Source organism: Girardinichthys multiradiatus, chromosome 6 (assembly GCF_021462225.1).
Source record: "Girardinichthys multiradiatus isolate DD_20200921_A chromosome 6, DD_fGirMul_XY1, whole genome shotgun sequence".
Classification (NCBI taxonomy): domain Eukaryota; kingdom Metazoa; phylum Chordata; class Actinopteri; order Cyprinodontiformes; family Goodeidae; genus Girardinichthys; species Girardinichthys multiradiatus.
Window position 1 is genome coordinate 40207557 of NC_061799.1, and position 26595 is coordinate 40234151.

General features: G+C 42.3%; 1 protein-coding gene across 9 annotated transcripts in view; it reads right to left on the reverse strand.

The window, feature by feature from the left end:
* The window catches only part of pard3ab (par-3 family cell polarity regulator alpha, b), a 327405-nt gene that overhangs the window by 125868 nt on the left and 174942 nt on the right, over nucleotides 1–26595 (reverse strand). For all 9 annotated transcript variants that reach the window (XR_007038822.1, XM_047369396.1, XM_047369390.1 and 6 more), the window contains 3 exons: nucleotides 20685–20873; nucleotides 20419–20589; nucleotides 12315–12465 (listed from right to left, as the gene is read on the reverse strand). Coding sequence is in view for 8 of the 9 variants with exons in the window: in XM_047369396.1 (XP_047225352.1) it covers nucleotides 12315–12465; nucleotides 20419–20589; nucleotides 20685–20873 (511 nt within the window). In the remaining variant the exon portion in view is untranslated. The remainder of the gene's footprint in view (nucleotides 1–12314; nucleotides 12466–20418; nucleotides 20590–20684; nucleotides 20874–26595) is intronic.

A 26595-nucleotide genomic window follows, 5' to 3' on the forward strand; every position in this document is an offset into this window, starting at 1 on the left:
AAGATCAATAAAATGACATATACCATTACATAGACAAAAACATTTACAGATGGATGGATGCAAGATTGGACGGACGGACTACAGGATGGATGGATGGACGGACGGACTACAGCATGGACGGACGGACTACAGCATGGACGGACGGACTACAGCATGGACGGATGGATGGACGGACGGACGGATGGATGGATGGACGGACGGATGGATGGACGGACGGATGGATGGATGGACGGACAAACGGATGGACTACAGCATGGACGGACGGACGGACTACAGCATGGACAGACGGATGGACGGACGGATGGATGGACGGACGGACGGACTACAGCATGGACGGATGGATGGACGGACAGACAGACTATAGGATGGATGGATGGATGGACGGATGGATGGACGGACGGACGGATGGATGGACGGACAGACGGATGGACTACAGCATGGACGGATGGACGGACAGACAGACTATAGGATGGATGGATGGATGGACAGATGGATGGACGGACGGACGGATGGATGGATGGACGGACGGATGGATGGACGGACGGACGGATGGATGGATGGACGGACAAACGGATGGACTACAGCATGGACGGACGGACGGACTATAGCATGGACAGACGGATGGACGGACGGATGGATGGACGGACGGACGGACTACAGCATGGACGGATGGATGGACGGACAGACAGACTATAGGATGGATGGATGGATGGACGGATGGATGGACGGACGGACGGACGGATGGATGGACGGACAGACGGATGGACTACAGCATGGACCGATGGACGGACAGACAGACTATAGGATGGATGGATGGATGGACAGATGGATGGACGGACGGACGGATGGACTACAGCATGGACGGACGGACTACAGCATGGACGGATGGATGGACGGACAGACAGACTATAGGATGGATGGACGGATGGATGGACGGACAGACAGACTATAGGATGGATGGATGGATGGACGGACGGATGGATGGACGGACGGACTACAGCATGGACGGATGGATGGACGGACAGACAGACTATAGGATGGATGGATGGATGGACGGATGGACGGATGGACGGACGGATGGATGGACGGACAGACGGATGGACTACAGCATGGACGGACGGACTACAGCATGGACGGACGGACGGACTACAGCATGGACAGACGGATGGACGGACGGATGGATGGATGGACGGATGGACTACAGCATGGACGGATGGATGGACGGACAGACGGATGGATGGATGGACGGACAGACGGATGGATGGATGGACGGACAGACGGACGGACTACAGCATGGACGGACGGACGGACTACAGCATGGACAGACGGATGGACGGACGGATGGATGGACGGATGGACTACAGCATGGACGGATGGACGGACAGACAGACTATAGGATGGATGGATGGATGGACAGATGGATGGACGGACGGACGGATGGATGGATGGACGGACGGACGGACGGATGGATGGATGGACGGACAAACGGATGGACTACAGCATGGACGGACGGACGGACTATAGCGTGGACAGACGGATGGACGGACGGATGGATGGACGGACGGACGGACTACAGCATGGACGGATGGATGGACGGACAGACAGACTATAGGATGGATGGATGGATGGACGGACAAACGGATGGACTACAGCATGGACGGACGGACGGACTATAGCGTGGACAGACGGATGGACGGACGGATGGATGGACGGACGGACGGACTACAGCATGGACGGATGGATGGACGGACAGACAGACTATTGGATGGATGGATGGATGGATGGACGGATGGATGGACGGACGGACGGACGGATGGATGGACGGACAGACGGATGGACTACAGCATGGACCGATGGACGGACAGACAGACTATAGGATGGATGGATGGATGGACGGATGGATGGACGGACGGACGGATGGACTACAGCATGGACGGACGGACTACAGCATGGACGGATGGATGGACGGACAGACAGACTATAGGATGGATGGACGGATGGATGGACGGACAGACAGACTATAGGATGGATGGATGGACGGACGGATGGATGGACGGACGGACTACAGCATGGACGGATGGATGGACGGACAGACAGACTATAGGATGGATGGATGGATGGACGGATGGACGGACGGATGGATGGACGGACAGACGGATGGACTACAGCATGGACGGACGGACTACAGCATGGACGGACGGACGGACTACAGCATGGACAGACGGATGGACGGACGGATGGATGGATGGACGGATGGACTACAGCATGGACGGATGGATGGACGGACAGACGGATGGATGGATGGACGGACAGACGGATGGATGGATGGACGGACAGACGGACGGACTACAGCATGGACGGACGGACTACAGCATGGACAGACGGATGGACGGACGGATGGATGGACGGATGGATGGACGGATGGACTACAGCATGGACGGATGGATGGACGGACAGACAGACTATAGGATGGATGGATGAACAGATAGACAAATTGTTAGATGGACCAACCATTGAATGGAAAAACCTCAGAATAGATGTATAATGGGATGGGTGGATGATAGGATGGAGGAATGGACGTATGGACCGACAGATGGATGGACTGACAGATGGACGGCTGGGTAACCAGACAAATTAAAAGGTGGATGGATAGATGGACAAACTGGTAGGTGGATGGATGGATCTTTTAGAAAGCAGGATACGGAATAAAAACTAAAAATACAGAAACATTTTCTAAGCTGCTTCATTTTCTGCACTTAAAACACCTAAATGAACTCTGTGCATGCAGGAATAAAAGGTCTGTTTGTTTTTACCAACTTTATGGCTGGTTTTATTTAAAAAATGATCAAATGTAACACAGGAGATATGCAAAGCCAGGTTCATTTTTTTCATTACTCAAACTGTGAAGTTGTTTATTTTAATCTAACATTTGTGTGTATACAAAAAATAGTTTTTTGACAAAGCCCTTCTAAAGTTTTACTAACAGTTAAGAAAATCAAAGTAACACAAACGCACATCAGTGATGAATTATTCCTCCCCAGTTAAAAAGGACCTGAAACAACAGTGACAATAAAGTCTTTAATTTTCCAGTATTTAAAAGTGGGACTACAAAGTTAAACCAAACACTTTGGTCCAAAACATAAGTTTATAAATTATTTTTTTCAGCTCCAGGCGAAAAACTACCTAAATTCAATCAACAGGAGAATAAAAACTCATTAAAATTCTCATGAATGTATTGCCAAAAGAAAAATTAGCATCAAGAGTGAGAGTGATGGTTCAGTTATTAGAACATCTATAATATAATTGGAAACGTTGTAGCCAAAAAATACTTTGAGGTTTAAAAGCAAAGAAAAACTGCTCGAAGTTAATCAGCTTTTACCAAAAGCAGTTTGTCAGCGGGGCATAATGGTGTTTCTATGTCAAAACACAAAGATTAATTCAAGCTGTGCCCTCACAAATAAAGATAAAAGCTTCCCTCAATTCAAGGGGAAAAATATATAAGAGTCTCCTTTTTCAGGCTGTGAAAAGCACTGCTTAAAAAAAACACATTGATATGCAGCGCATGACTTCGTCTTTAATCTGCATTTTGAAACTGGCATCAAAACCTGGGAGCTTCAGAAAGGGCTTGTGTACTGAGCTTAGGGAGAAGTTTGTTTGTCTTCAGACAGCGTTTGGAGTTTAAAGCTGCAGACCTGAGCCAGGCCCGCTGTTTGCTTCTCATAACTGAGCACAGAGACGGTGGACATGCTACTGGGCTCTGCTGCTTCCAGCGAGCAGGCTGAATGAACTGATGGATACAAGCTCAAAGGGGAAAACAAAGCAGGGATCAGGAGATGCTTGAAGGAATGTGAATCCGGGTCAATTAAAAAGTATTTGCTTGGTGTTTTCTGTTCCTGAGAAATCACAGAGTGAGACTCCTTAGGTTTGGCTCAGTTTCAGGACCCCTATTTAGTAACATATTTGTGATAAAACATCACTTATGCTATTGAAACACGTGAAGTTTCAAAAACGTTTAGCACCCAGAAGGAACAGTCTAATATGAATTACAAGCAGAGCAGCTAGTATATGGATTATTCAGTTAGAAGATCTAGAAGAAGCTGGTATTTCTACAGTGGGCACCAGAAGAAGAGGAAGAACAAGTGGGCGCTGTTAGAGTAGAGCAATACTGTTACAGGCAGTTATTGGACAATCCGAAAATGGTACATCCCAACCCTTGAAGAAGGATCCTACACATTTCTCAGGACAAAATTTCTGTACTTCTCCCATCTCAAATTTCTCAGTCAATTTTTGAGCTCAGACTCGACTTGAGCCGACAAAATAGGAAAATAAGGAAGTATGCAAGGATGGAATGATTGACAAACGGATGGATACAGTAGATGAAAAGTTGTACAGACGGCAGGCAGGCAGGCTAGAGAGAGAGAGAGATAGAGAGAAAGAGAGAGAGAGAGAGAGAGAGATTGTTGGGTATGGACAAATGGATAGCTGTTTAGGTAGATGAATGCATGGAATGCATGGATGGATAGACCGACTTATGGAGAGCTGGAGGGACAGAGGACTAGATGGACAGGTGAATGGACGGATGAAAGGATGGGCGGATAGATAGATGCATGGGGAGATGAATGAATGGATGAATAGATGACAAGGATGGATTAATTAATAGACGGGGTTGAATAACCACACTGCAGGACTGAGACGAATGAATCGAGTGGACAGAAAGAGATGGACTGACGTATTGGTGGACAGAGAAATTGTTAGATAAATGGACAAATCAACTGTCAGACAACTTTAAGAACTGATGGATGGATGGACAAATGGATGGATATATGAGTAAACAGATGGACAGTAGATGGAATGCACAGGACGAGGAACGGATGGGCAGATAGTTGGGTGGACAAAGTGAAGCATTGATTGACGGATGGATCTACCCATCTATCTTCAGACAGACCTTGAGTCAGGGACGATACATAACGAAAATATGAAGTTTGTAAATGCACGAAAACATGCACTGAAGCAGCTTTAGCTAAAATGCTAGTCTGTGCCTGTAGTCCTTGGACACGTAACAGTAAAAAAGTAAATATGTGAACGTAAATTCACGACATGAATGCAAAGCGAACAGCTAAAGACAAATCCAACAACAGATTTGGATTTCAGTGGGATTGTATGATGCCTAATGTTTTACAAAAGATGAAGAGGCTGAACTTTTCTACCCTGTCAGCTTTCAACAGCTAGTGTGTTCAGGGGTTAATGTGCACAGGCACGCCTGGCTGGTTTCTGTTCATTAGCTTGAGAGGAATGAATTGCTTGTAAAACAGGAAAATGATCATGACAAAAAATGCTAAATAATGTGCAGAAATATCAAAGGACACGTTGGTAGAACTTGTATGTGTGCATGTTGAGCTGCATCTGCAAAGGTGAGTAAATGCATGCCTTCATTCTCAACCCTTGGTTTTAGTGTAAATTGTTGCTCCCCTCAGCTCCCTCCTGCTGTTTATGGTGCTTCACTGTAATTTTAGGAGTCTGGCTTGAGTGTTTTAGCTCAGCATCTTTCTCTCTCTAAGACCACACACACATTTCCACACACACGTGCACTCATACAACAACTTAATCCCATTTCCCTAAGCAGTCCAACGCGCAACACTGAGAATCCCATCAATGTCACAGTTTGAATCACTGCAGCACAATCAACTGGCAGCTACTGAGTAGAAAACCAATGAATCTGTCAACTCAGTGGCCTGGTAAAAGGAAGCATAAAAAAGCCTCTTTGTTTTAGAGCCAGCAGCCAAGGGCAGCCGTTGTCCAGCAACAATAAGCCTGCCAAGCCGAGGGACTGCACACCCAGCATCACCTGAGAATCAAACCAGTGTTTATGCTTTAATGATCCCTGAGGACATAATAACTTCTGGCTGAGCTGCAAGTGGAACAATAGGTGGCATTTTATTCAGATTCAGCTGCAGAGGCCATTATAATGTTGCAAAGAGTGACTAAATACCTCAAGGCAAATAGGGCGACTGTTTAAAAGACAGTTTTTGAGGCAAATGGAAATAGTATGAAGTACGAATAACTCAGGGCAGAAGACAAGCAGAAGCACTTTCTTTCCTCCCTTCTATTTCGTCTTGTCTCAATCTATTTGCATAATTAGTAAAGAGGTTATTGCCAGGGGCGCTGGGCCTTGAAAGCTCCTGGCCTGAAGGAATAATTAAGTCGCTCTCTTATCCTTGGCATCTTCAGGGTGCACAACCAGAGAGTGATCTAAGAGCGTGCAGAGGAGCTGATTCATTCTGAATAGGAATGATGTTCTCTTCTAAGAAACTCTATTGCATGATTTATGTTTTGTAGCAGCTTTATAACAGACTTATTCCAGGCAACTGTGAAAGACCCCCAGCACTCACAATAATGTATTCAAAAAACGACTGCTGAGCATGCAAAGCTCTGCTTTGTGTTTAGACACATGCACATCTGGGAGCTGCTAGCCATACATTTAGCTGCTAGCTTCTCAAAGTTTTCAAGATCCCTCCCACTGTACTCAAACCAGTGAGGTCATTTATAAGAAAGCGCAAATGTGGCAACAGTAAATTACTTTCCACAGTCTTTGGTAGCTTCAACTGGAGACCACACATGATGAAAGTTACACACTGTTCAGCTGATCCATCATCACAAACAAACTCCCTCAAGCGTTTTTTTAAAAAGGTAGATTAACCCAAATTATACACAGATGCAGCGTATTTGTTGCCCTGTTTGAGATGGTTTGAAACCAAAAGATGATTAGCAATCACTGAAAACATTTGGAGAGATTTTACAAGATATTTTATTTCACAGTTCCTTGTCTGCCTTACAGTGAAATTAGATTGTTTTAAACTTATTTTGTACGATACAATGCATGGGTTTTAGACACCAATTTGTAACCATACATTAGCCGGATCAAATACATCAACAAGTATAATGATCATCAAATATAGAATACAGATTTTTTTTATAGTTTTTGCTTTTCGGAAGAACCTGTCTGACAACATGAAGTAGGCTAAAAGATATTAAAAAAAAGCAACAAAAGCTGTCCTGATCTATCGGTCTGGAAAGGGTTAAAAAACCATTTCTCGTGATGTCAGACTCCAGCGAACTGCAGTGAGAGACATTATCCACAGCTGGAGAAACCATGGAACACTGGTGAACCTTCTCAGCAGTGGCCGACCTACAATAATTACTCCAGGAGCGCAAGACTCATCCAGGAGGTCACAAGAGAACCCAAAACAAGGTCTAAAGCACTGCAGGAATAAATGGCTTTAGTTAAGGTCAGGGTTCAAGATTTAACAATAGGAAATAGAGTGAACAAAAATGCCATCATGGGAGAGTTCTAAGGACAAAACCACTGCAGTCTCACATTTGCCAAAAGAAATCTTGATCCCAGAGAACTTTGGAAAATATTCTGTGAACTGAAAAAAAAGAGGAACAATTTGTAGTGTGTGTGTTCTGTTACATCTGGTAAAAAACTAAGTCAGCATTTCAGAAACAGAACATCATCCTGATAGTCAAACACGGTGGCGGTAGAGTGATGGTTAGGGGGTGCTTTGCTACTTTAGGACCAGGAGGACTACAGACTCGCTCAGGTGCACATGGATTATGAAGCCGAACAATGATCCAAAACACAGTAACAGGTCCACCTCCGAGTGGCTCAAAGGAAAGAAACATTAGATATGGAACGACCTAGTCAATGTCTTGAGTTGAAGCATTGAAAAAAACATATTTAATAATGTATTAGAATATATAACTGGGAAACGAGCAGCCATTGGGCAAACAGAAGGTTGTGAGTTTGATTCTAGTCTTGGGAAAGGCAAAGAACTGCAACTTACCAACCAATTCTGTCTTTCTGTGTATGATTATGAGCAGTTATGTGAGTGTGGACAGGTGAATAAGACAATGAATCGCCTATTTTGAGATGGTAATACATATCTATTTTTTCCCATTTCAGGAACCATTCATCATCAAACAGCTGTTTTGGTCAAAGCAGGAAAACCTTCAGAAGAACATAAGTAATAATTAGTTGGAGGCAATAAAAACTCTTTAAAAACTTTTGAGGAGAAGTCTGGGACTTAAAGCACAGCCCTGGAGGTTTTTATCCTCTCTGCTTTCCACCACACAGGCAAATTAAACTTTAATCCCCATCTGACCTCTTCAGTCTCCCTCTGACCCAATGCTGCTGACTAATGCTTTATAACCAAAGTCCTTGGACACTTTTAGGTCAGCAGAAATTTATTACATACTCGATTTTAAATCCATATGAGGCAGAAAGATAATTTTTTGAGTATACTCATCTGGGTTAAAGTTCCCCTTTAGACGGTCAGACTGAAACGGACTGATTAAGTGTTTAATAAGAAGGAAAAAGTATCATGTGTTTTCATATCTAACAACTGGTAGATGCACATTCCTCCATGTTCCTGCCTTGGATGTTGGACATGCTTTGTGTCCCATTGTGGGGAGGACTTTTTGGCGGATTTTACGTCAACTTTTTCTCCTTGGTCGAGTGGATCCGGGGGCACACATGAAACAGGATCACAAACGCATTTGTGGAAAGTGTTTGTGGAGTTTAATGAATCAGCAAATGCACGGAGCATTTTTAATCATCACATGTTGAAGTCACATCTGGTGTTTTAATCTGTCCTGCTGGAGTTAGCAACTGGATTCTCATCCAATATTTTAACAATATTTTTTATTGGTTGAAGTCAGCAGAAACACATACAAACAAAGGGGGATGGATGGATGGATACAGATGGATAAGACAACATGATTACAAAGTTGACATTTAAACCATCTTGAGGTTCTCCCAACATATCCCATGTTAGACAGAGGTTGAAAGCTTAGAAGAACAAAAAAGAGCCACTTTGCGGTACTAAGTGTTGGTTTCCTGTTATGTGCTAAAGTCTCACTCTCTCTGTTGCAGCCGACATGCCACCAGAGAAAATACAGCTTCCTTTCTAGAAGCTTCTTATCAGCTTTTGTGTCTCCTCTGCTTTCATTTGTAAACACCTCATTGCTGGTGACTAGCCGAGAATTGACACCAGCAGATATCTTTGGTGCATCCCCAGAACTAAACAAAAGGTGTCCAAACAACCAATATAAAATATTTTTTTTTTACAAACTTAGGTGGTTATTTCCTTTGGTTTAGGAGCCTTTTTATGCCTGAAGAATTTAAAGGTCAGAATTTAAAAATAAATCTGATTTAATCAGGCGCTCAACAGACAATTATAATAAACACAATGCAGCCAAAGAAAACTTTGAAAAACCTTTAGGAAATGTAATAAATAAAACTAAATACAGAAATAAGGGAATGACTAGAAACCTTTGCCCAGTACTACATACATAATCTCAGTAAACACCTGCTGTTAATGCACCCCAGCAACTAGACATTAAACCATCAACATGTCGGCATGACTAAGTGACAGTGATCTTGTTTGCACGAGTTAAATCGGGTCTGTATCTCCCCACATTCGACCCTGCAGGCTCATTATAAGTTGTTGCTGTTTGTTAAGCATGGCTGAACGTAGCTGCTGCAGCGGCATGATGGAGCTTCACCTATTAACACTTCCGCTGTCACCCTCTTTTGTTTACACTCAGAGCGGTGCCAGTGTCAACCAATTTGCATGAAGGGAAAACAGAGTTTTCCCTTTAACATTATGTTGCACTGATTAATGAAGCAGAGTTAGCGGAAGCTCATTTAAAAAACTGATTAAAAGTTGGTGCATTAACTCCTCCTCAGCTAAATCTGTTTATGTGAAGGTACATTCTCAGATTTCTTGTTTGGAGTGACTTGCAATCATCTATCAGAAGCATCATTCTAATGTTTTCTTTATTTAATTGCATTTTTTATAAGAATAAACATGCACCAAATCAAATAGAGGACAAAGATAGGAAAAAAAAACAACTGTGTTATTTGTAGTTTTGTGAAATGAAAACAGGCAGTCTGTGACGTTGCACCATCTGTTGTACAGAAGTCCTTTTTTTTTCCAAGCCATCAGGAAATTCAACCAGCAATCCATCAAGCAATAATTTATGTACTACAGACATGCAATCCTGCACAGCTGCATATAAAGCTCCTACATATGCATACAAATAAGCTCGCTAATCTCTTCCACTTTGTCCAACACACACGTTTATATAAACCCGCTAACTTTGAAGCCATCTCAGAGCCTGTTTTAGGTCACAGTAACAGAAAGGTTTTAAGACATGCAAATCTGCACACATACACAGACAGGCAGTTATGAGAAACTGTAAAAAGGGACAAGTTTTGTTCAATCTGTTGCTCCCCAATGTTGTTAGACTTTAAAAACAGCCAGAAAAAAGAGAATAAGAGCAAATGGCAAGACTGGCTCATACTGAGGAAATAAACAAAAAAACAGATTGTAGGGGATTTTTTCATTGTTATCGTTTTATTTCTTAGGTTATAGTGTCAAAAATCTGTTACTGCTGTATCACTGGGAATAACTGGATAAACACTAAAAGAGCCAACTCATGGAGAGCAAGTCAGATCCCAAATTAGTTCCAAAAACAAGCCAGTATGACTGGAGCAGCGTGGACCAACCGTGTCTCTCAGATGGTTAAACGCTGTCCTGGGAGGTTGCTCAACAGCATTTGGGTTTAATGGCAGAAGGTTCATTTCTTATTGATATGCAGCCGGTACTCAACGTTGCAACGACTGGAGCCATTTGATTTGGCTTTTCATCTTCCCGTTACATCAATAGTGCTTAAAGTTTAAGTTATTCTTTCTATACTAAAAATCAATATCATTAACCAAATTGATAATTAAAAGACTCACTTCTGTCAGTGTGTGAATAAATGGGTGGATGACTGATTGTAGTGTGAAGCGCTTTTGGTGTCCTCAGACTTGATAAAGCGCTATACAACCATTTACTCAGTCATTACTTCATCACATAATCACAATTCCCAGTCATACTGAACTGTATTTATTTTAAAGCTAAAACAATCTGAACTGGGTGTTTTCTCATAAGAAATATACCATGTGCTTAAAAGGCTGCTCTTCCAGCACTGGTCACTAAGTATTATTACTATTTAGCAACTGTGTGACCGGATTATTGGTCAAGAGTGTTTCTATTTGTCTAAAAGTAAGTTATGGCTTGTTTTTGTGGAAACATTTCTCAGTCTGATGCACTTTTTGATAAAAAATCAGCAGCCAGTTAAGCTGCAGCTTAAATTTGTTTTGGAACTGAATGGGTTGAAAATCCCTTAGATTATGTGAAAGGACGGCTGCAGTTAGTTACTTTTCTCCTGCTGTTGGAAGTACGATCAGAGTCATTGTTTGCAGCTGCATTAGAGGCTTGAACATTAGTATAGTGATGAAGAAGAGATTTTAAACATTGCATGATGTTTAATAATGATATTGATTGTGCAAAATCACAAAAATATAATGCTTATTAATTAATTAATTAATTAATTAATTAATTAATTTTAGACCATATTGCCCCTGCCTAGTGAGTGGTGCATTTAAAACATTTGAGCTAATTCCACTTTTAATCAGCCTTATTTAAGAAATATTTAAAACAAAACAAACAATAGAAACAATATGCCTGAGTATTATTAAAAAGTTTAATTAGTACTGGAATAACAAGAGCTCAGTCGCACATCATCTCTCTGCTTGATTCAATATCACACATAGTTGACTACTGATCCGAGTACCACATGGAACTGTGCTTACAATTACCTTTTTCAGCTTAATTTGTAATACCTGAAATATTTGATTGTTATACTCTGTTTAACTCTGTTTAGAGGCTCTGTTGAGCTTTTAATATTATCAGGCAGTGTAAATAAATCCTGCTTGAAAAGTGTGTGCAGCTGACGTTTGAAGTGCTTCTCATACATATCAGAGAACAGAAAAGTGAGTTTGGAGTGTAAAGAATGTACATAAATACTGACTGTAGTATTAAACAGCAATCATAGATTAAGACTTTGATATTGAGAGTTTTGTCAGCATGACTTTACTCGTTTGGCTCATAAGTAGTGTTTGTAGAAGTCCACCAGAGATAATGAGGGTGCAAGTCTACACCAGAAATATTTTTAAAGGTTTTCTAAGCCTTCCATCTATAACGCTTCATAAGGCCAAGGGCGTTAGTGGGACAAACGTTGTCTGAGAGGCATTAGCTTGAAGAATTATGTATGAGACAGTCTGATTATCTAAGAGTGGATGCAGTCTGCTGCTCCTTGCATCACTAATTTGCGACGTACCATCTGAATGAGTAACACACTTCTGACATTCCACCTGAAAAACGGCACTAAAGTAAAACGGGGAAACAGAAAAATGAGCATCATACCTATTGTGCGTGGAATCATTCCTTGACGTGGCATCAAGTTGTCATCAAGACCTTCCAGGCCACCGTAGAGAGAATGGGAAATTCTGCGCTCGTGGTCATCCAGTGTGGTGTTTACCGGTTGCTGAGATCCCAGCGGGCTCCCAGGAGACTCCTGAAAGAAAGAACAGAAATTAGATTTAGGCTGAACCCTATTTAACCCATTTTGTGTTTGATATTGTCGAAGTGCTTCTCAACCGACAAAAAAGGGGAAACAACAACATTGTATTTCTGTTACAAATGTCAAAAATGACTCCATTAGAAACAAGTCCAAGTCAAGTCTCAACTCTCTCCATTAAAAGTCCAAGTCAAGTAGCAGTTCAAATTCAAGTCTCAAGCCTTATCAAACAAGTCGAATCTAAAGACACTGACAAAGAGGTCAAAGTTAGGTGTCATGTCTTTGAGTAACAAGTTCAATCAAATCCAAAGACTTGAAGTGATAAATCCAGGTTGAATTTCAAGTCTGAATAACAAGTCCAAGTCAAGTTTGAAGTCTCTGAGTAACAAATGCAAGTCAAGTCACAGGTTTTGAAATAACAAGCCCAGGTCAAATCTCAGGTCTCCGAGTAATACAGGTCCTTCTCAAAATATTAGCATATTGTGATAAAGTTCATTATTTTCCATAATGTCATGATGAAAATTTAACATTCATATATTATAGATTCATTGCACACTAACTGAAATATTTCAGGTCTTTTATTGTCTTAATACGGATGATTTTGGCATACAGCTCATGAAAACCCAAAATTCCTATCTCACAAAATTAGCATATTTCATCCGACCAATAAAAGAAAATGTTTTTAATACAAAAAACGTCAACCTTCAAATAATCATGCACAGTTATGCACTCAATACTTGGTCGGGAATCCTTTTGCAGAAATGACTGCTTCAATGCGGCGTGGCATGGAGGCAATCAGCCTGTGGCACTGCTGAGGTCTTATGGAGGCCCAGGATGCTTCGATAGCGGCCTTTAGCTCATCCAGAGTGTTGGGTCTTGAGTCTCTCAACGTTCTCTTCACAATATCCCACAGATTCTCTATGGGGTTCAGGTCAGGAGAGTTGGCAGGCCAATTGAGCACAGTGGTGGTCAGTAAACCATTTACCAGTGGTTTTGGCACTGTGAGCAGGTGCCAGGTCGTGCTGAAAAATGAAATCTTCATCTCCATAAAGCTTTTCAGCAGATGGAAGCATGAAGTGCTCCAAAATCTCCTGATAGCTAGCTGCATTGACCCTGCCCTTGATAAAACACAGTGGACCAACACCAGCAGCTGACACGGCACCCCAGACCATCACTGACTGTGGGTACTTGACACTGGACTTCTGGCATTTTGGCATTTCCTTCTCCCCAGTCTTCCTCCAGACTCTGGCACCTTGATTTCCGAATGACATGCAGAATTTGCTTTCATCCGAAAAAAGTACTTTGGACCACTGAGCAACAGTCCAGTGCTGCTTCTCTGTAGCCCAGATCAGGCGGTTCTGCCACTGTTTCTGGTTCAAAAGTGGCTTGACCTGGGGAATGCGGCACCTGTAGCCCATTTCCTGCACACTCCTGTGCACGGTGGCTCTGGATGTTTCTACTCCAGACTCAGTCCACTGCTTCCGCAGGTCCCCCAAGGTCTGGAATCGGCCCTTCTCCACAATCTTCCTCAGGGTCCGGTCACCTCTTCTCGTTGTGCAGCGTTTTCTGCCACACTTTTTCCTTCCCACAGACTTCCCACTGAGGTGCCTTGATACAGCACTCTGGGAACAGCCTATTCGTTCAGAAATTTCTTTCTGTGTCTTACCCTCTTGCTTGAGGGTGTCAATAGTGGCCTTCTGGACAGCAGTCAGGTCGGCAGTCTTACCCATGATTGGGGTTTTGAGTGATGAACCAGGCTGGGAGTTTTAAAGGCCTCAGGAATCTTTTGCAGGTGTTTAGAGTTAACTCGTTGATTCAGATGATTAGGTTCATAGCTCGTTTAGAGACCCTTTTAATGATATGCTAATTTTGTGAGATAGGAATTTTGGGTTTTCATGAGCTGTATGCCAAAATAATCCGTATTAAGACAATAAAAGACCTGAAATATTTCAGTTAGTGTGCAATGAATCTAAAATATATGAATGTTAAATTTTCATCATTACATTATGGAAAATAATTAACTTTATCACAATATGCTAATATTTTGAGAAGGACCTGTATGTCCAAATCAAGTCTGTATATAACAAGTCCAAGTCAAGTCTCAAATCTCTAAATAACGAGTCCAAGTTAAGTCTCAAATTCTTAAGTAACAAGTCCAACTCTCTGAGTAACAAGTCCTAGTCAAGTCTTTAAGTAACAAGTCCAAGTCAGGTCTCAAGTCTTTCTCCCCTATCTGAAGTCTGTCATGATAAATTTTATATTCCTTGATAACACGGGAAAAAAAAAAATCGGAATTTTTTATTTAACATGGAAAAAACTGCTGACAAGAATTTCAGAAATTGATAGTACATCATATTTACTCCATTAGAAATAAAAAGAAGCATTCCTGCTCTAGCAAAAAAAAAAAAATAATTTTAACTCTGGAGAACCAAGACATAGCAAAACAGGAAAAGTGTAGCATCTACTTGTGTTGATGGAGTGTCCCATTTCTCAGTGGAATATATTTAGAACAAGCTGAATACAGTGCCAAGGTGTGGGGGTAGTGCTATAGGTAGGGAAACCCATGAGGAATTATATTCAACCTTCATGTTATATTTGTCTACAATCCATCCTTTATCTGACCAGTTTCAGTTTCTCACAAGTCTATTCACAATGTCGACCAAAACAAACTAAAGCACTTTATACAGAGCGCTATAAAAAAAACAACATAAAAGTTAGAAAATATGCCTTGGAGGGAAGCTAAAATGTTGCAAACACCAACAGATGAGCACAGTAGCAGGTTTCCATGCTAATGCGGCCTGTGTGATAACAAGAATAAATGAGCCCAGATTTTCAACACGCCGTTGAGTCACCGGCTGTTAACAAGCCAGCTGAGCCATGCAGGAGAAGGTTAACTTGCCACCATCCTGACATTTCCCTAAAGACCTGCGATGACACTTCCTTGTTTGCTGGACAAATAGACCATTTGCAGAGTCTGTCACCCAGCAGCTCCCATCTACGGCCTGAGAGAGCTCCTGCACACGTTAGAGTGGGTGTCTCTGCCCTCAGTGTTTGTCCATTGGATCGTTGACTCCATTGATTTGTAATGGCTTCAGCATTTCTTGCTGACGGTGATGACAGCCCTCGCTATGAAGATAACCACCGTCGCTGGCATCGTGTAACGAGAGATAACACTGGAGTCAATACTAGAGCCAAATTACCCCAATCGATGGTTTTAACTGGCCAGGCTGGGATTCGATTTTGGCAAAAGGTCTTTGACCAATGATCCTTAGCTCTTACTAAACGGTTAAGGTGTTGCAATAACCACCGCCGACTGGATCCTGATGTAAACAAACAGGTCAGGTTTTTATAAGGGAGCACACACACGAGTGCTACAATAGGACAGAAGAAGGGAAAAGTGAAGCAATGGGGATTTATACTCCCTGGACGATTTATTAGGTACACCTCTTCAATTACCCATTACAACAAATGTTGAATCGGTCAATCACATAGCAGCAACAAAATGCTTTTAGGCATCAAAGATGGACTGCTGGTGCCAAACCGGTTAATCTGAGCATGTCAGAAATTGTTGACATTCTGGAATTTTCATGCAGAACCATCTGTTGAGTTCACAGAGAATGGTTCAAAAAACAGCCAGTTGTGTGGATGAAAATACATTGTTGATGTCAGAGGTCAGAGAATAATGAGCAGACTGGTTTGAGATAACAGAAATGCAACAGCTGCTAAAATAATACAAAAAATGATTTCAAGATGGTAGGTTCAGAATCTGGTATAAAAAAACCATGTAAACATGGATCCGTCCTGCTTTTGATCAATAGTTCAGATCAGTGGTGATGGTGTAATAGTGGGGGGCATATTTTCTTGGTACACGTTGTACTCCTTAGTACCAACTGAGCATTTGTCGAACCCTCTCACCCTACCTAAACTTTGTTGCTGACCATGCCCATCCATTTATGAACCCCATGTATCCATCTATTGTTGGCTACTTCAAGCAGGATAATGAACCCTGTCACAAAGCTCAGATCATCTCAAACTGGTTTCTTGAACATGGCAGTGAGTTCACTGTACTCCAGTGGCCTTCATTGCCACCTGATCTCCATTCAACAGAGCGCATTCGCAATGTGGCGGAACGGGAAATTCAAAGATGTACAGCAACTGTGTGACGCCATGATGTAATTTTTAACTAAAATCTCTGATAAATGTTTCAAACAGCTTGTTGAATCAAGATCATAAAGAATTAAGGAAGCTCTGAAGGTAAAAAGAAATCCCAAACCAGCACTAGGAAGGTAAACAGGTAGTTAGTAAGTGTAAGTTTGCTAAATACTACTGAATGAACCAGGAGATATCTGTAATTATGTCCTGAGGTCCATTAGATCAAAGTAAAGATGTTTAGCTGAAAGGCACACAGCATATCAGCACAGACACATCATACCAACTTTAAAGGATGCTGGTGGCAGGATGATGATTTGGGCTTGTTTGACAACAGCAGACTCAAACAACTTGCAGTTATTGAGTTCATTATGAACTCCTCTGTATTTCAGAGGCTGGCAGGCCAAAACTTCACCCCCACCAAGACAATGATCCAAAACATCAAAACAATGATAGAGGAAAAAAATATTGATTTCCTGGGCCTGAACAAGATTGTGATATCTGAGGCAAAATGTCAATAAGCAATTGGTACTCCAATTAAAATGTTTCTAAATCAATAGTTCTGTAAAAACACAAACCCGGTCCAAGTGGCATCCAATATAAACTGGAAATACAGAAGGAAATTCTAGCAAATTAGCTCTAACCAATAGAGACTGGCAAACATTAATCAATGAACAAAATTCTATTGGGAGTCCAGGTTTCACTAATACCAGATAAGATCTTCATTAGCGATGTCATTGTTTTCCATGCATTAAAGGTAAACAAATGACTGAAATCACAGCAAAAAGATGAAAACCAATCGAAACTTCACACAACTTCGGAAACAGACTAATTTCAAAGGTCGCCATATGGTGCAGTGATTGCTGGTTGCTCTTGACTCTAAATGAGCTAGCTAATGAATTGGCTGGCTGAGGAGTGGGACTCAAATGCCTCCGTAATAGCAGAAGGGATTTAGCAGACCGACAGCACATCGACAAATCATGGTGCATATTCAGGCTGATAGCTGAGATAGCGGAGCTCAGGGAGGGGCTCGATCCCAGCGGGGAGGCCAGCGGTGGTCTGGAAGTACGCTGCTCGCTCTCAATTTGGTGTGTTTCTGGGCTTGGATGAAGCAGGGAAAGCAGTTGGACTGGTGCTTTATGCAGCGACAAACATAGCAGATTGATTTGAGATTGGCTGTCAGGGGATGGAGCTATGGGGAGGAAAGTAAATACAGGATTACTTGATCACATATGTCAGGAAAATGTCAAAAATGAGCCAAGGCTCTGATCCTTTGGTAATTAGTTATTATGAGGTTTTTTTTTAAATATTTGACTGACAGCTAGGGAGGATGTTATTATTCTGCAGTAACTCCAGAGAGGGTTTGTAAATCATCTCTGTACGGTTAAAGTATATTGCATTGTTTTCCTTCCTTCTATTTTCCTAGTGTTCTGGACCATTTTTCTCATAAATAGCCAGACACTTGGGCAGCTTCAGGCCATGCCTTGAGCTGTGCATGTGAAAAACATAGAAAGACTCTCCAAGCCTGAATTTATTCATTCCTTATGCTCTGGAAAGTCTCACCACTCGACGTGTCTGCAACACATGTCCACACGGGCTCTCTTAAGCCCTGAAAGTAAACAAAAACACACTGATTGGATGCACAAACTACACACTTCACTACCGTTATATGCATACATAAACGAGAGGCTGATGCAAACACATGTGCATACACGTTGATGCACACAAAAAACACCTCCAGGCTTAGCCTCTGCTTTCAATTACCAGTCGGACCGAGGGGAAATCTAAACTTTGAAACACCGGGTTGCAAAAGGAGAGCAGGGAAGCCTAGTAGAGCCAGAGGCGTACACTTGCACACCAACACTCATTCAGCCTTAGCTTTCAAGCAGGCGACAGGCCAAGGTGTACTGGGAATGTAAAGACATGACATTGAAGGGAGGTAGAAAAAATGTTTTAAGTTGTGCCGCTTGGTTTGCAGCCTGTCTACATTTCTCCACCTGCCTCATGGGATGTGTGATAGTGTGCGAGGGAGGGGTTGGTAAATCACTCTGACCCGAAAACTTTCCGTTACTACATAAAATAATTAACTGATGCTCACATGAGCAGTTCCAGGTGGTCTGCTCTGGGTTGTGCTATATTTTTTCATCACAGAGAGGATCAGCCTGAGGAAGGTTTACGTCTGCACTCAAGAGACAACTTTAGAGAAAAGCAAACGTGGAAGCAATATTAATAACCTCTTCAATCTAAAAGTGTCAAACAACTTCAGCCCTGTCCATTTGATCTATACTACAGTGCCCTACAAAAGTATTCCTATGCAATGAACCTTTTCACATTTTGTTGTATGACAACCGCAAACATCTGTTTATTTTCTTTGGATTTTATTTTGAAAACCAACACAAAGTAATGCATAACTGGGAAGCTGAAGGAAAATTATACATGGTTTGTGTAGTTTCTACAAATAATCTGAATAGCGAGGTACTAATTTTTATTCCCACCCCTTTAGAATCCAAGTGGACAGTTTCTTCATCATGAAACTGTCCATGATGATGAAACTGTCCAGACATGTCCATCATGAAAACTAAGGAACACAGCAGACGGGTCAGGGGATAAAAACGTGGAGAAGTTTAAACAGGATTAGTTGTTTAAAACAAAATCCCAAGCTTTCAAGATCTCACTGCCCAGTGTTCAATCCATCATCTCATAGTGAATAGAGTATGGCCACAGGTGCAAACCTTACCAAAACATAGCCACCTACATAAACTGACAGACCACGTGAGGAGATCATTTTTCAGAGAAGCAGTCAAGAGCCCCAGAGGTGCTGCAGAGATCCACAGCTCAGTAGGGAGAATCTGTCCACAGGACAATTATTAGCTGTGTGCTCCACAAATGTGGCCTTTATAAATAAAAATGACAAAAAATAAAGCCATTGTTGAAGGAAAACCATAAAAAGTCCAAGCTTCTGCTGGCAACAACGTATTGCTCACCCTCTACAGATGATCCACTTAGCCCTGTCTTTTAGTGTTTAACCCTTTCTCTCTTCTAGACATGGCGAATGACTGAGCTTAACTGTAACTAACTATGTGCTCTCTTTCAGATTCTAACCTTGAAAACTGGCTCAGACTAAAGGAGCTACATCCATTAACATTTACTTTTCCTTCCCATAGAAAGTACTCCTGGATCAGTGCTTCTGTGTTGTTTTTGTGTCTCTGCTCTGTTCTCTCAAACCCCCAGTCGGTCGTGGCAGATGGCCGCTCACACTAAGCCTGGTTCTGCTGGAGGTTTCTTCCTGTTAAAAGGGAGTTTTTCCTCTCCACTGTCGCTACATGCATGCTCAGTATGAGGGATTGCTGCAAAGTCAACGCCAGTGACTGTCCACTGTCTCTACATGCTCATCCAGGAGGAGTGAATGCTGCAAGTCACTGACTGGATGCAATCTGCTGGGTTTCCTTAGATAGAAAAACGTTTTATCCAATTTCAATAAAAAGCTAACTCCGACTGCACTGTTCAATAGTTAGGATTAATTGGTATGTATGTACCTGACTTTTGTGAAGTGCCTTGAGGCAACATGTGTTGTGAATTGGCGCTATATAAATAAAACTGAATTGAATTGAATCTGAATGAGCTTGAGCTTTTGAGCTGCAATGTATCGAGTTGAATTCAAATGGACTAAACAGTTTTCGAATATTCATCTGTAAAAGTTTTCAAAAAAACATGTACCCTACACTGTCTATTGTTGCACAATATACAGCTAAACCATAAAGATGTGCATCAGTTCAGCCCCTCATTCCATTTCTTCACTACCTCATTTCTCTTGGCCACTCGTCTGGCCACTATAAGCTGAATCATCCCACGCTTGTTGCCTTCCGTTGACATGGACTTCCGCAGTGTCTCCATGGCATCTTGGTTGGTTTTCCCCAACAGGGATTCCCCGTTGACAGCGATCAGCTGGTCGTTTACTCTCAATCGCCCATCCTGTTTGTTAACAAAAAATAATTGTGGTCTATGACTCATTAGCAATGAAAAAATATCTGTTTTCTGTTGTTCATAAATAACAGGATGTTCAGTACCTTGAAGGCTGCTCCACCATTTATGATTGATTTGACAAATATGCCAAGATCTGCATGATTTTCCTTGGAGCGGTTGCCTTTCACGCTGACACCCAAACCTGCAGAACCCGAGTCACTGAGTGGGATCTCAAAGGTCAGGAACTCTCTAGTCCCATCAGGAGTCAGGACCAATTCATCCTCATCCGTTTTCTGTAACAGGAAGAAACAAACAAAAAGATCCAGAAGGGTAAGATTTGAATTAAATCATAAAATCTAAAAAAATATTTTACAGCTTGCTTAAAGATGTATGAAGTACTCTAATACTGTCAGGATTATTTTTGTCAGAAACATCCACCATCTAGTTTATGAAACCTTTTTCCTCTTGTAAGTAAACAAATGTCTCCCATGGGATGAATCTCAAGTACCAGTGCATTTAAACAAGAGAGCTTTTTATTGTGAAGCATCTGCAGGTGCAAAACAGTGTTTCACTTACATGAAATGTGCTGCTGATTACATCATATTTGTGGACATATTTTGGTAGTTTTGTATTGTATGTGGAGTTCAAAATAGAAATAAAAGATATCAGTCTATATTAACAAAAGGCAACTTGTTAGAAAATGATGACCAAAAAGTACCATAACAGGATTTTTGAACAGATTACCCCAGAATCTCCATATGATGCATTTTCATTAGAGTAACAATGCCATAAAGTACCTACATCAAGTCCATTTACCTTTAACTGTCAAGTTAACAGCTAAAGAAAAACAATTTAGTCAGACATGTGAACTATTAAGCAACTACCTAACAACGCAGTCAGTTAACAGCAGAGCTAATGGCTAGCATATGGCCAGGAGTTTAAACCTCCAAGCTAACAGGAAAACTACCAACCTAGCAGTGAACTAACCAGAGGTTTATTCTGCTGCTACTGAACTAACAAACTAGTGAGTAAAGCCAATTAACCACAAAGTGAAAAGCTCTAATTTAGCGAGTCATAAACTACCAGGGCAACAGCTGTCAACAGTAGCATGTATGTAAGCTACCAATCTAACAACCAACTCTAAAATCATAGGGTTTAGCTACCAGGCTCCTAGTAAACCAACAAAAATTACTACGCAAAAAGCTAACTTTCAATTCAGTCAGGTGTGTAAGAGCAAACAGCTGACTAACAGCAGAGTCATGAATCATTCTTGCAACCTACTAATCTAACAGTAAACTAACAAAGCTACTAATGACCTAATAACCAAGTGAGTCATGTAAACAGCCAAGCTAACAGCTATGAACAGCTATCGTCATGCTTGTGAACTACCAGGCAAAAACCTCTTTTTTATTTTTACCTCGGCCTATAGACTAGCAGGCTGAGAGCTAACTGGTGACTAGGTAATGCACTTTACCAAGTAACAGTTGCAAAATACAAAACCGACAGCTCGTTAACAGAGCTATGACTGTAAACTACCAGGCTAACCGCATTCTAAGAATCATTATGAATGCCTACACCTAACTAGCAACTAAGACATGCTAACATCATTAATATTGCAGGGGTTAACTGGTCGTTAGCTATTATCTATTATCAATTTATAAACATTTTTCAGTTTTTTAAACCTCCAAATTATTATCTAAGTAGATTAGGATGTTAAAAGTTATATTTTTCACTTATGTTTTTAAAACTAAAAATAATGCAAAGCTAAAACTGGCAGCCATTCAGTGTTGGTGTGTTTGTAAAAAAAATCTAAATAATAAGGGGCATCAAATTTCAGTGGGCTCAGACTGGCACAATTCCCTGTGAGATACAAACGTTGGCCCAGCAGTCTAATAAGTTTTAATGCTGGTTTCCAATGTGTCAGGAGGAGGAATCTCCACATAAAACATGCTGCAGAACTACTTTAGGAGTTGGCTTGGTGGCTGGCAGCTAACTCACAGCCCTGAAGCCCAGGAAAAAAAGAAGGAAACTTTCCCATCATGTTGTCTGGGTTACCACAGTCAGCAGAACACTTGATGGACATCTTTTCTTGAATTCAGAGTTTACAGGTTTTCCCTGGGAGCTATAATTATAATAGACAGTATGCTGTATTTATGTGCGGTGCAGTAAAGTTTGCAGTGCTGCTGCTTCTACTGTGCTTGTTTAGGAGGTGTGCTGGTGTGTAGAAGTCATATACACATATAAAAAAAAATAAAGGGAACACTTAAACAACACAATATAACTCCAAGTAAATCAAACTTCTGTGAAATCAAACTGTCCACTTAGGAAACAACACTGATTGACAATCAATTTCACATGTTGCTGTGCAATAGACAACAGGGGGAAATCTTTGGCGATTAGCAAGATACACTCAATAAAGGAGTGGTTCAGCAGGTGGGGACCACAGACCACTTCTCAGTACCTATGCTTTCTGGATGATGTTTTGGTCACTTTTGAATGTTGGTGGTGCTTTCACACTCGTGGTAGCATGAGACGGACTCTACAACCCACACAAGTGGCTCAGGTAGTGCAGCTCATCCAGGATGGCACATCAATGCAAGCTGTGGCAAGAAGGTTTGCTGTGTCTGTCAGTGTAGTGTCCAGAGCCTGGAGGCTCTACCAGGAGACAGGCCAGTACACCAGAAGATGTTGAGGAGGCCGTTGGAGGGCAACAACCCAGCAGCAGGACCGCTACCTCTGCCTTTGTGCAAGGAGCAACAGGAGGAGCACTGCCAGAGCCCTGCAAAATGACCTCTAGCAGGTCACAAATTTGCATGTGTCTGCACAAACGGTTAGAAACCGACTCCATGAGGATGGTATGAGGGCCCGATGTCCACAAATGGGGGTTGTTCTCACAGCCCAACACCGTGCAGGACGCTTGGCATTTGCCAGAGAACACCAGGATTGGCAAATTCGCCACTGGCGCCCTGTGCTCTTCACAGATGAAAGCAGGTTCACACTGAGCACATGTGACAGACGTGACAGAGTCTGGAGACACCGTGGAGAGCGATCTGCTGCCTGCAACATCCTTCAGCATGACCGGTTTGGCAGTGGGTCAGTAATAGTGTTGGGTGGCATTTCTTTGGAGGGCCGCATGACACTCCATGTGCTCGCCAGAGGTAGCTTGACTGCCATTAGGTACCGAGATGAGATCCTCAGACCCCTTGTGAGACCATATGCTGGTGCAGTTGGCCCTGGGTTCCTCCTAATGCAGGACAATGCTGGACCTATGTGGCTGGAGTGTCTCAGCAGTTCCTGCAAGATGAAGGCATTGAAGCTATGGACTGGCCCGCCCGTTCCCCAGACCTGAATCTGATTGAGCCCATCTGGGACATCATGTCTCGCTCCATGATGTCCCAGATTCCTCACAACCTAACACCGTGATGTCTGCTTCACCGAGACATGGCTGAGTGAAAACATCCCGGACCGCGCACTGCTGTTGTTGAACTTCCAGCTGTTCAGAGCGGATCGCGGCGCGGAGCTATCGGGGAAGAAGCGAGGTGGCGGAATCTGCTTTTATATAAATGAAGGTTGGTGCAGAGATGTAAAAGTGCTGAGAAAAACATGTAGCCCTGATCTGGAGTCATTTTCCATAATCTGTAAACCGTTTTATTCACCGAGAGTTTTCCACGTTTATAATAATCGGCTCATATTTTCTACCGCAAGGCTGCACTTCTCCCGCGGAAAAACATCTCGCTGAGCTGATTACAGACGTGGAGAAAAAACACACGGACTCTTTCATCATAATACTGGGAGATTTTAACAGAACAAACCTCTCCAATGAACTCCCCAAATACAGACAGCATATTAAGTGTCCCACCAGAGACAAAAACACACTGGATCATTGTTACACAGCTTTAAAGGACTCGCATCATGCTGTTACCAGGGCTGCCCTGGGTTTTTCGGATCATTCTCTAATCCACCTCATCCCAACCTACAGACAGAGACTAAGAGCTTCCAAACCCAAGGTTCACACTGTTAAGAAGTGGACTGAGGAATCAAAGCAGATGCTACAGGCCTGCTTTGAATGCACAGACTGGACTGTTTTTGAAACCTCAGCCACTGACTTAAACCAACTAACTGATGTGGTGACATCATACATAAGTTTCTGTGAGGACATGTGTGTGCAGACCACGACCTTCTGCACCTTTGGGAACAACAAGCCATGGTTTACTCCACACCTCAGGAATCTGCGCAGGGAAAAGGAAGAAGCTCACAGCAGTGGAGATTGGGCGCGGTACAGGCAGGCCAGGAACAGACTAACAAAGGAGATCAAAGCAGCCAAGAGAAGCTACAGTGAGACGCTGAAAAAGAGCCTTTCTACTGGTGACACTTCAGTTGTATGGACCGGTCTGAGAAACCAGAACTTCCTTGAACTCAACCCACTCAAGACTGTGGAAATGGTGGTGGACTTTCGGAGAACACCACCCCCAGACACCCCTCTCACCAACACTGTATCGGCCGTGGACCCCTTCAGGTTCTTAGGAACCACCATCTCTGAGGACCTGAGATGGTCTTCACACATAGACACTGTTCGAAAGAAGGTCCAGCAGAGACTACATCCTGAGGCAACTCAAGAAGTTCAACCTTCCACAGGAGCTGCTGGTCATCTTCTACACTGCCATCATTCAGTCTGTCCTGTCTTCATCCATCTCAGTGTGGTTTGGCTCATCCACAAAACAGGACAGGTCCAGACCACAAGGAATAATCAGGACTGCAGAGAGAATAATCAGGGCTGACCTTCCCTCCATCCAGGACTTATACAGGTCTAGGGTCAGAAAAGAGCTGCTAAAATATCTGCAGACCCCACACACCCTGCACATAAACTGTTCAGAGTTTTACCTTCAGGCCGCCGCTACAGAGCACTGATTACTAAAACCAGCCGCCACAAAGACAGTTTCTTTGAACATTCAATAGAGTACAAAACAACAGCATACAGATGTTGCAAATGCACCTTTTTATTTATATATGTGTACATTGTACATTGTAAATATGTATATTCTGTAATGCAAAAACAAAACCAAAGAAAAGTGTACCAGAGTCAAATTCCTTGTTTGTATGTACAAACTTGGCAATAAAGCTGATTCTGATTCTGATCTGCTAACGTCACGTTGCACCACAGACTGTCCAGGAGTTGGTGGATCCTTTAGTCCAGGTCTGGGAGGAGATCCCTCAGGAGACCATCTGCCGTCTCATCAGGAGCATGCCCAGGCGTTGTAGGGAGGTCATACAGGCACGTGGAGGCCACACACAATATTGAGCCTCATTTTTACTTGTTTTAAGGACATTACATCAAAGTTGGATCAGCCTCTAGTGTGTTTTTCCACTTTAATTTTGTGTGACTCCAAATCCAGGCCTCCATTGATTAATAAATGTGATTTCCATTGATGATTTTTGTGTGATTTTGTTGTTAGCACATTCAACTTTGTACAGAACAAAGTATTCAATGAGAATATTTTATTCATTCAGATCTAAGATGTGTTATTTGAGTGTTATTTTTTTGAGCAGTGTATATATATATATCTTTTGACAAAAATAAAGCTTCATATGTCTAACTAGTTGTAATTTTGTTTATAAGTTGGAACATAATCCTAAATCTAATACTTATAGAAACAGTTTTGGTACAAGAGATTCTTATAGAATATAATGTTTAAAAGATATACAGTAAAACCTGTACCTGAACCCTGATGTCACCCAGGCAGTAAACTTCCCTGCAACCCAGCACTAACACATCACCCTAATTGACATGCTGAGAGCTTTCTCGCACTTCTCAGTACAACAGGTGCTTCCCTCACTTCATTCCTTATATTCTTTCTCACTCTCTATTCCAGTGTAACAATAAAAAGCCATTCTCTCTTGCTTGTTATTTGACAGCTGTCCTGTGAATAGAAGGGTGCATGCACGCTGCCGCCTGGCAATTATTGTGCACGCCTAATGAATTCAATCATCAGGCTCGGTGTCAGCATGTCATTAGCC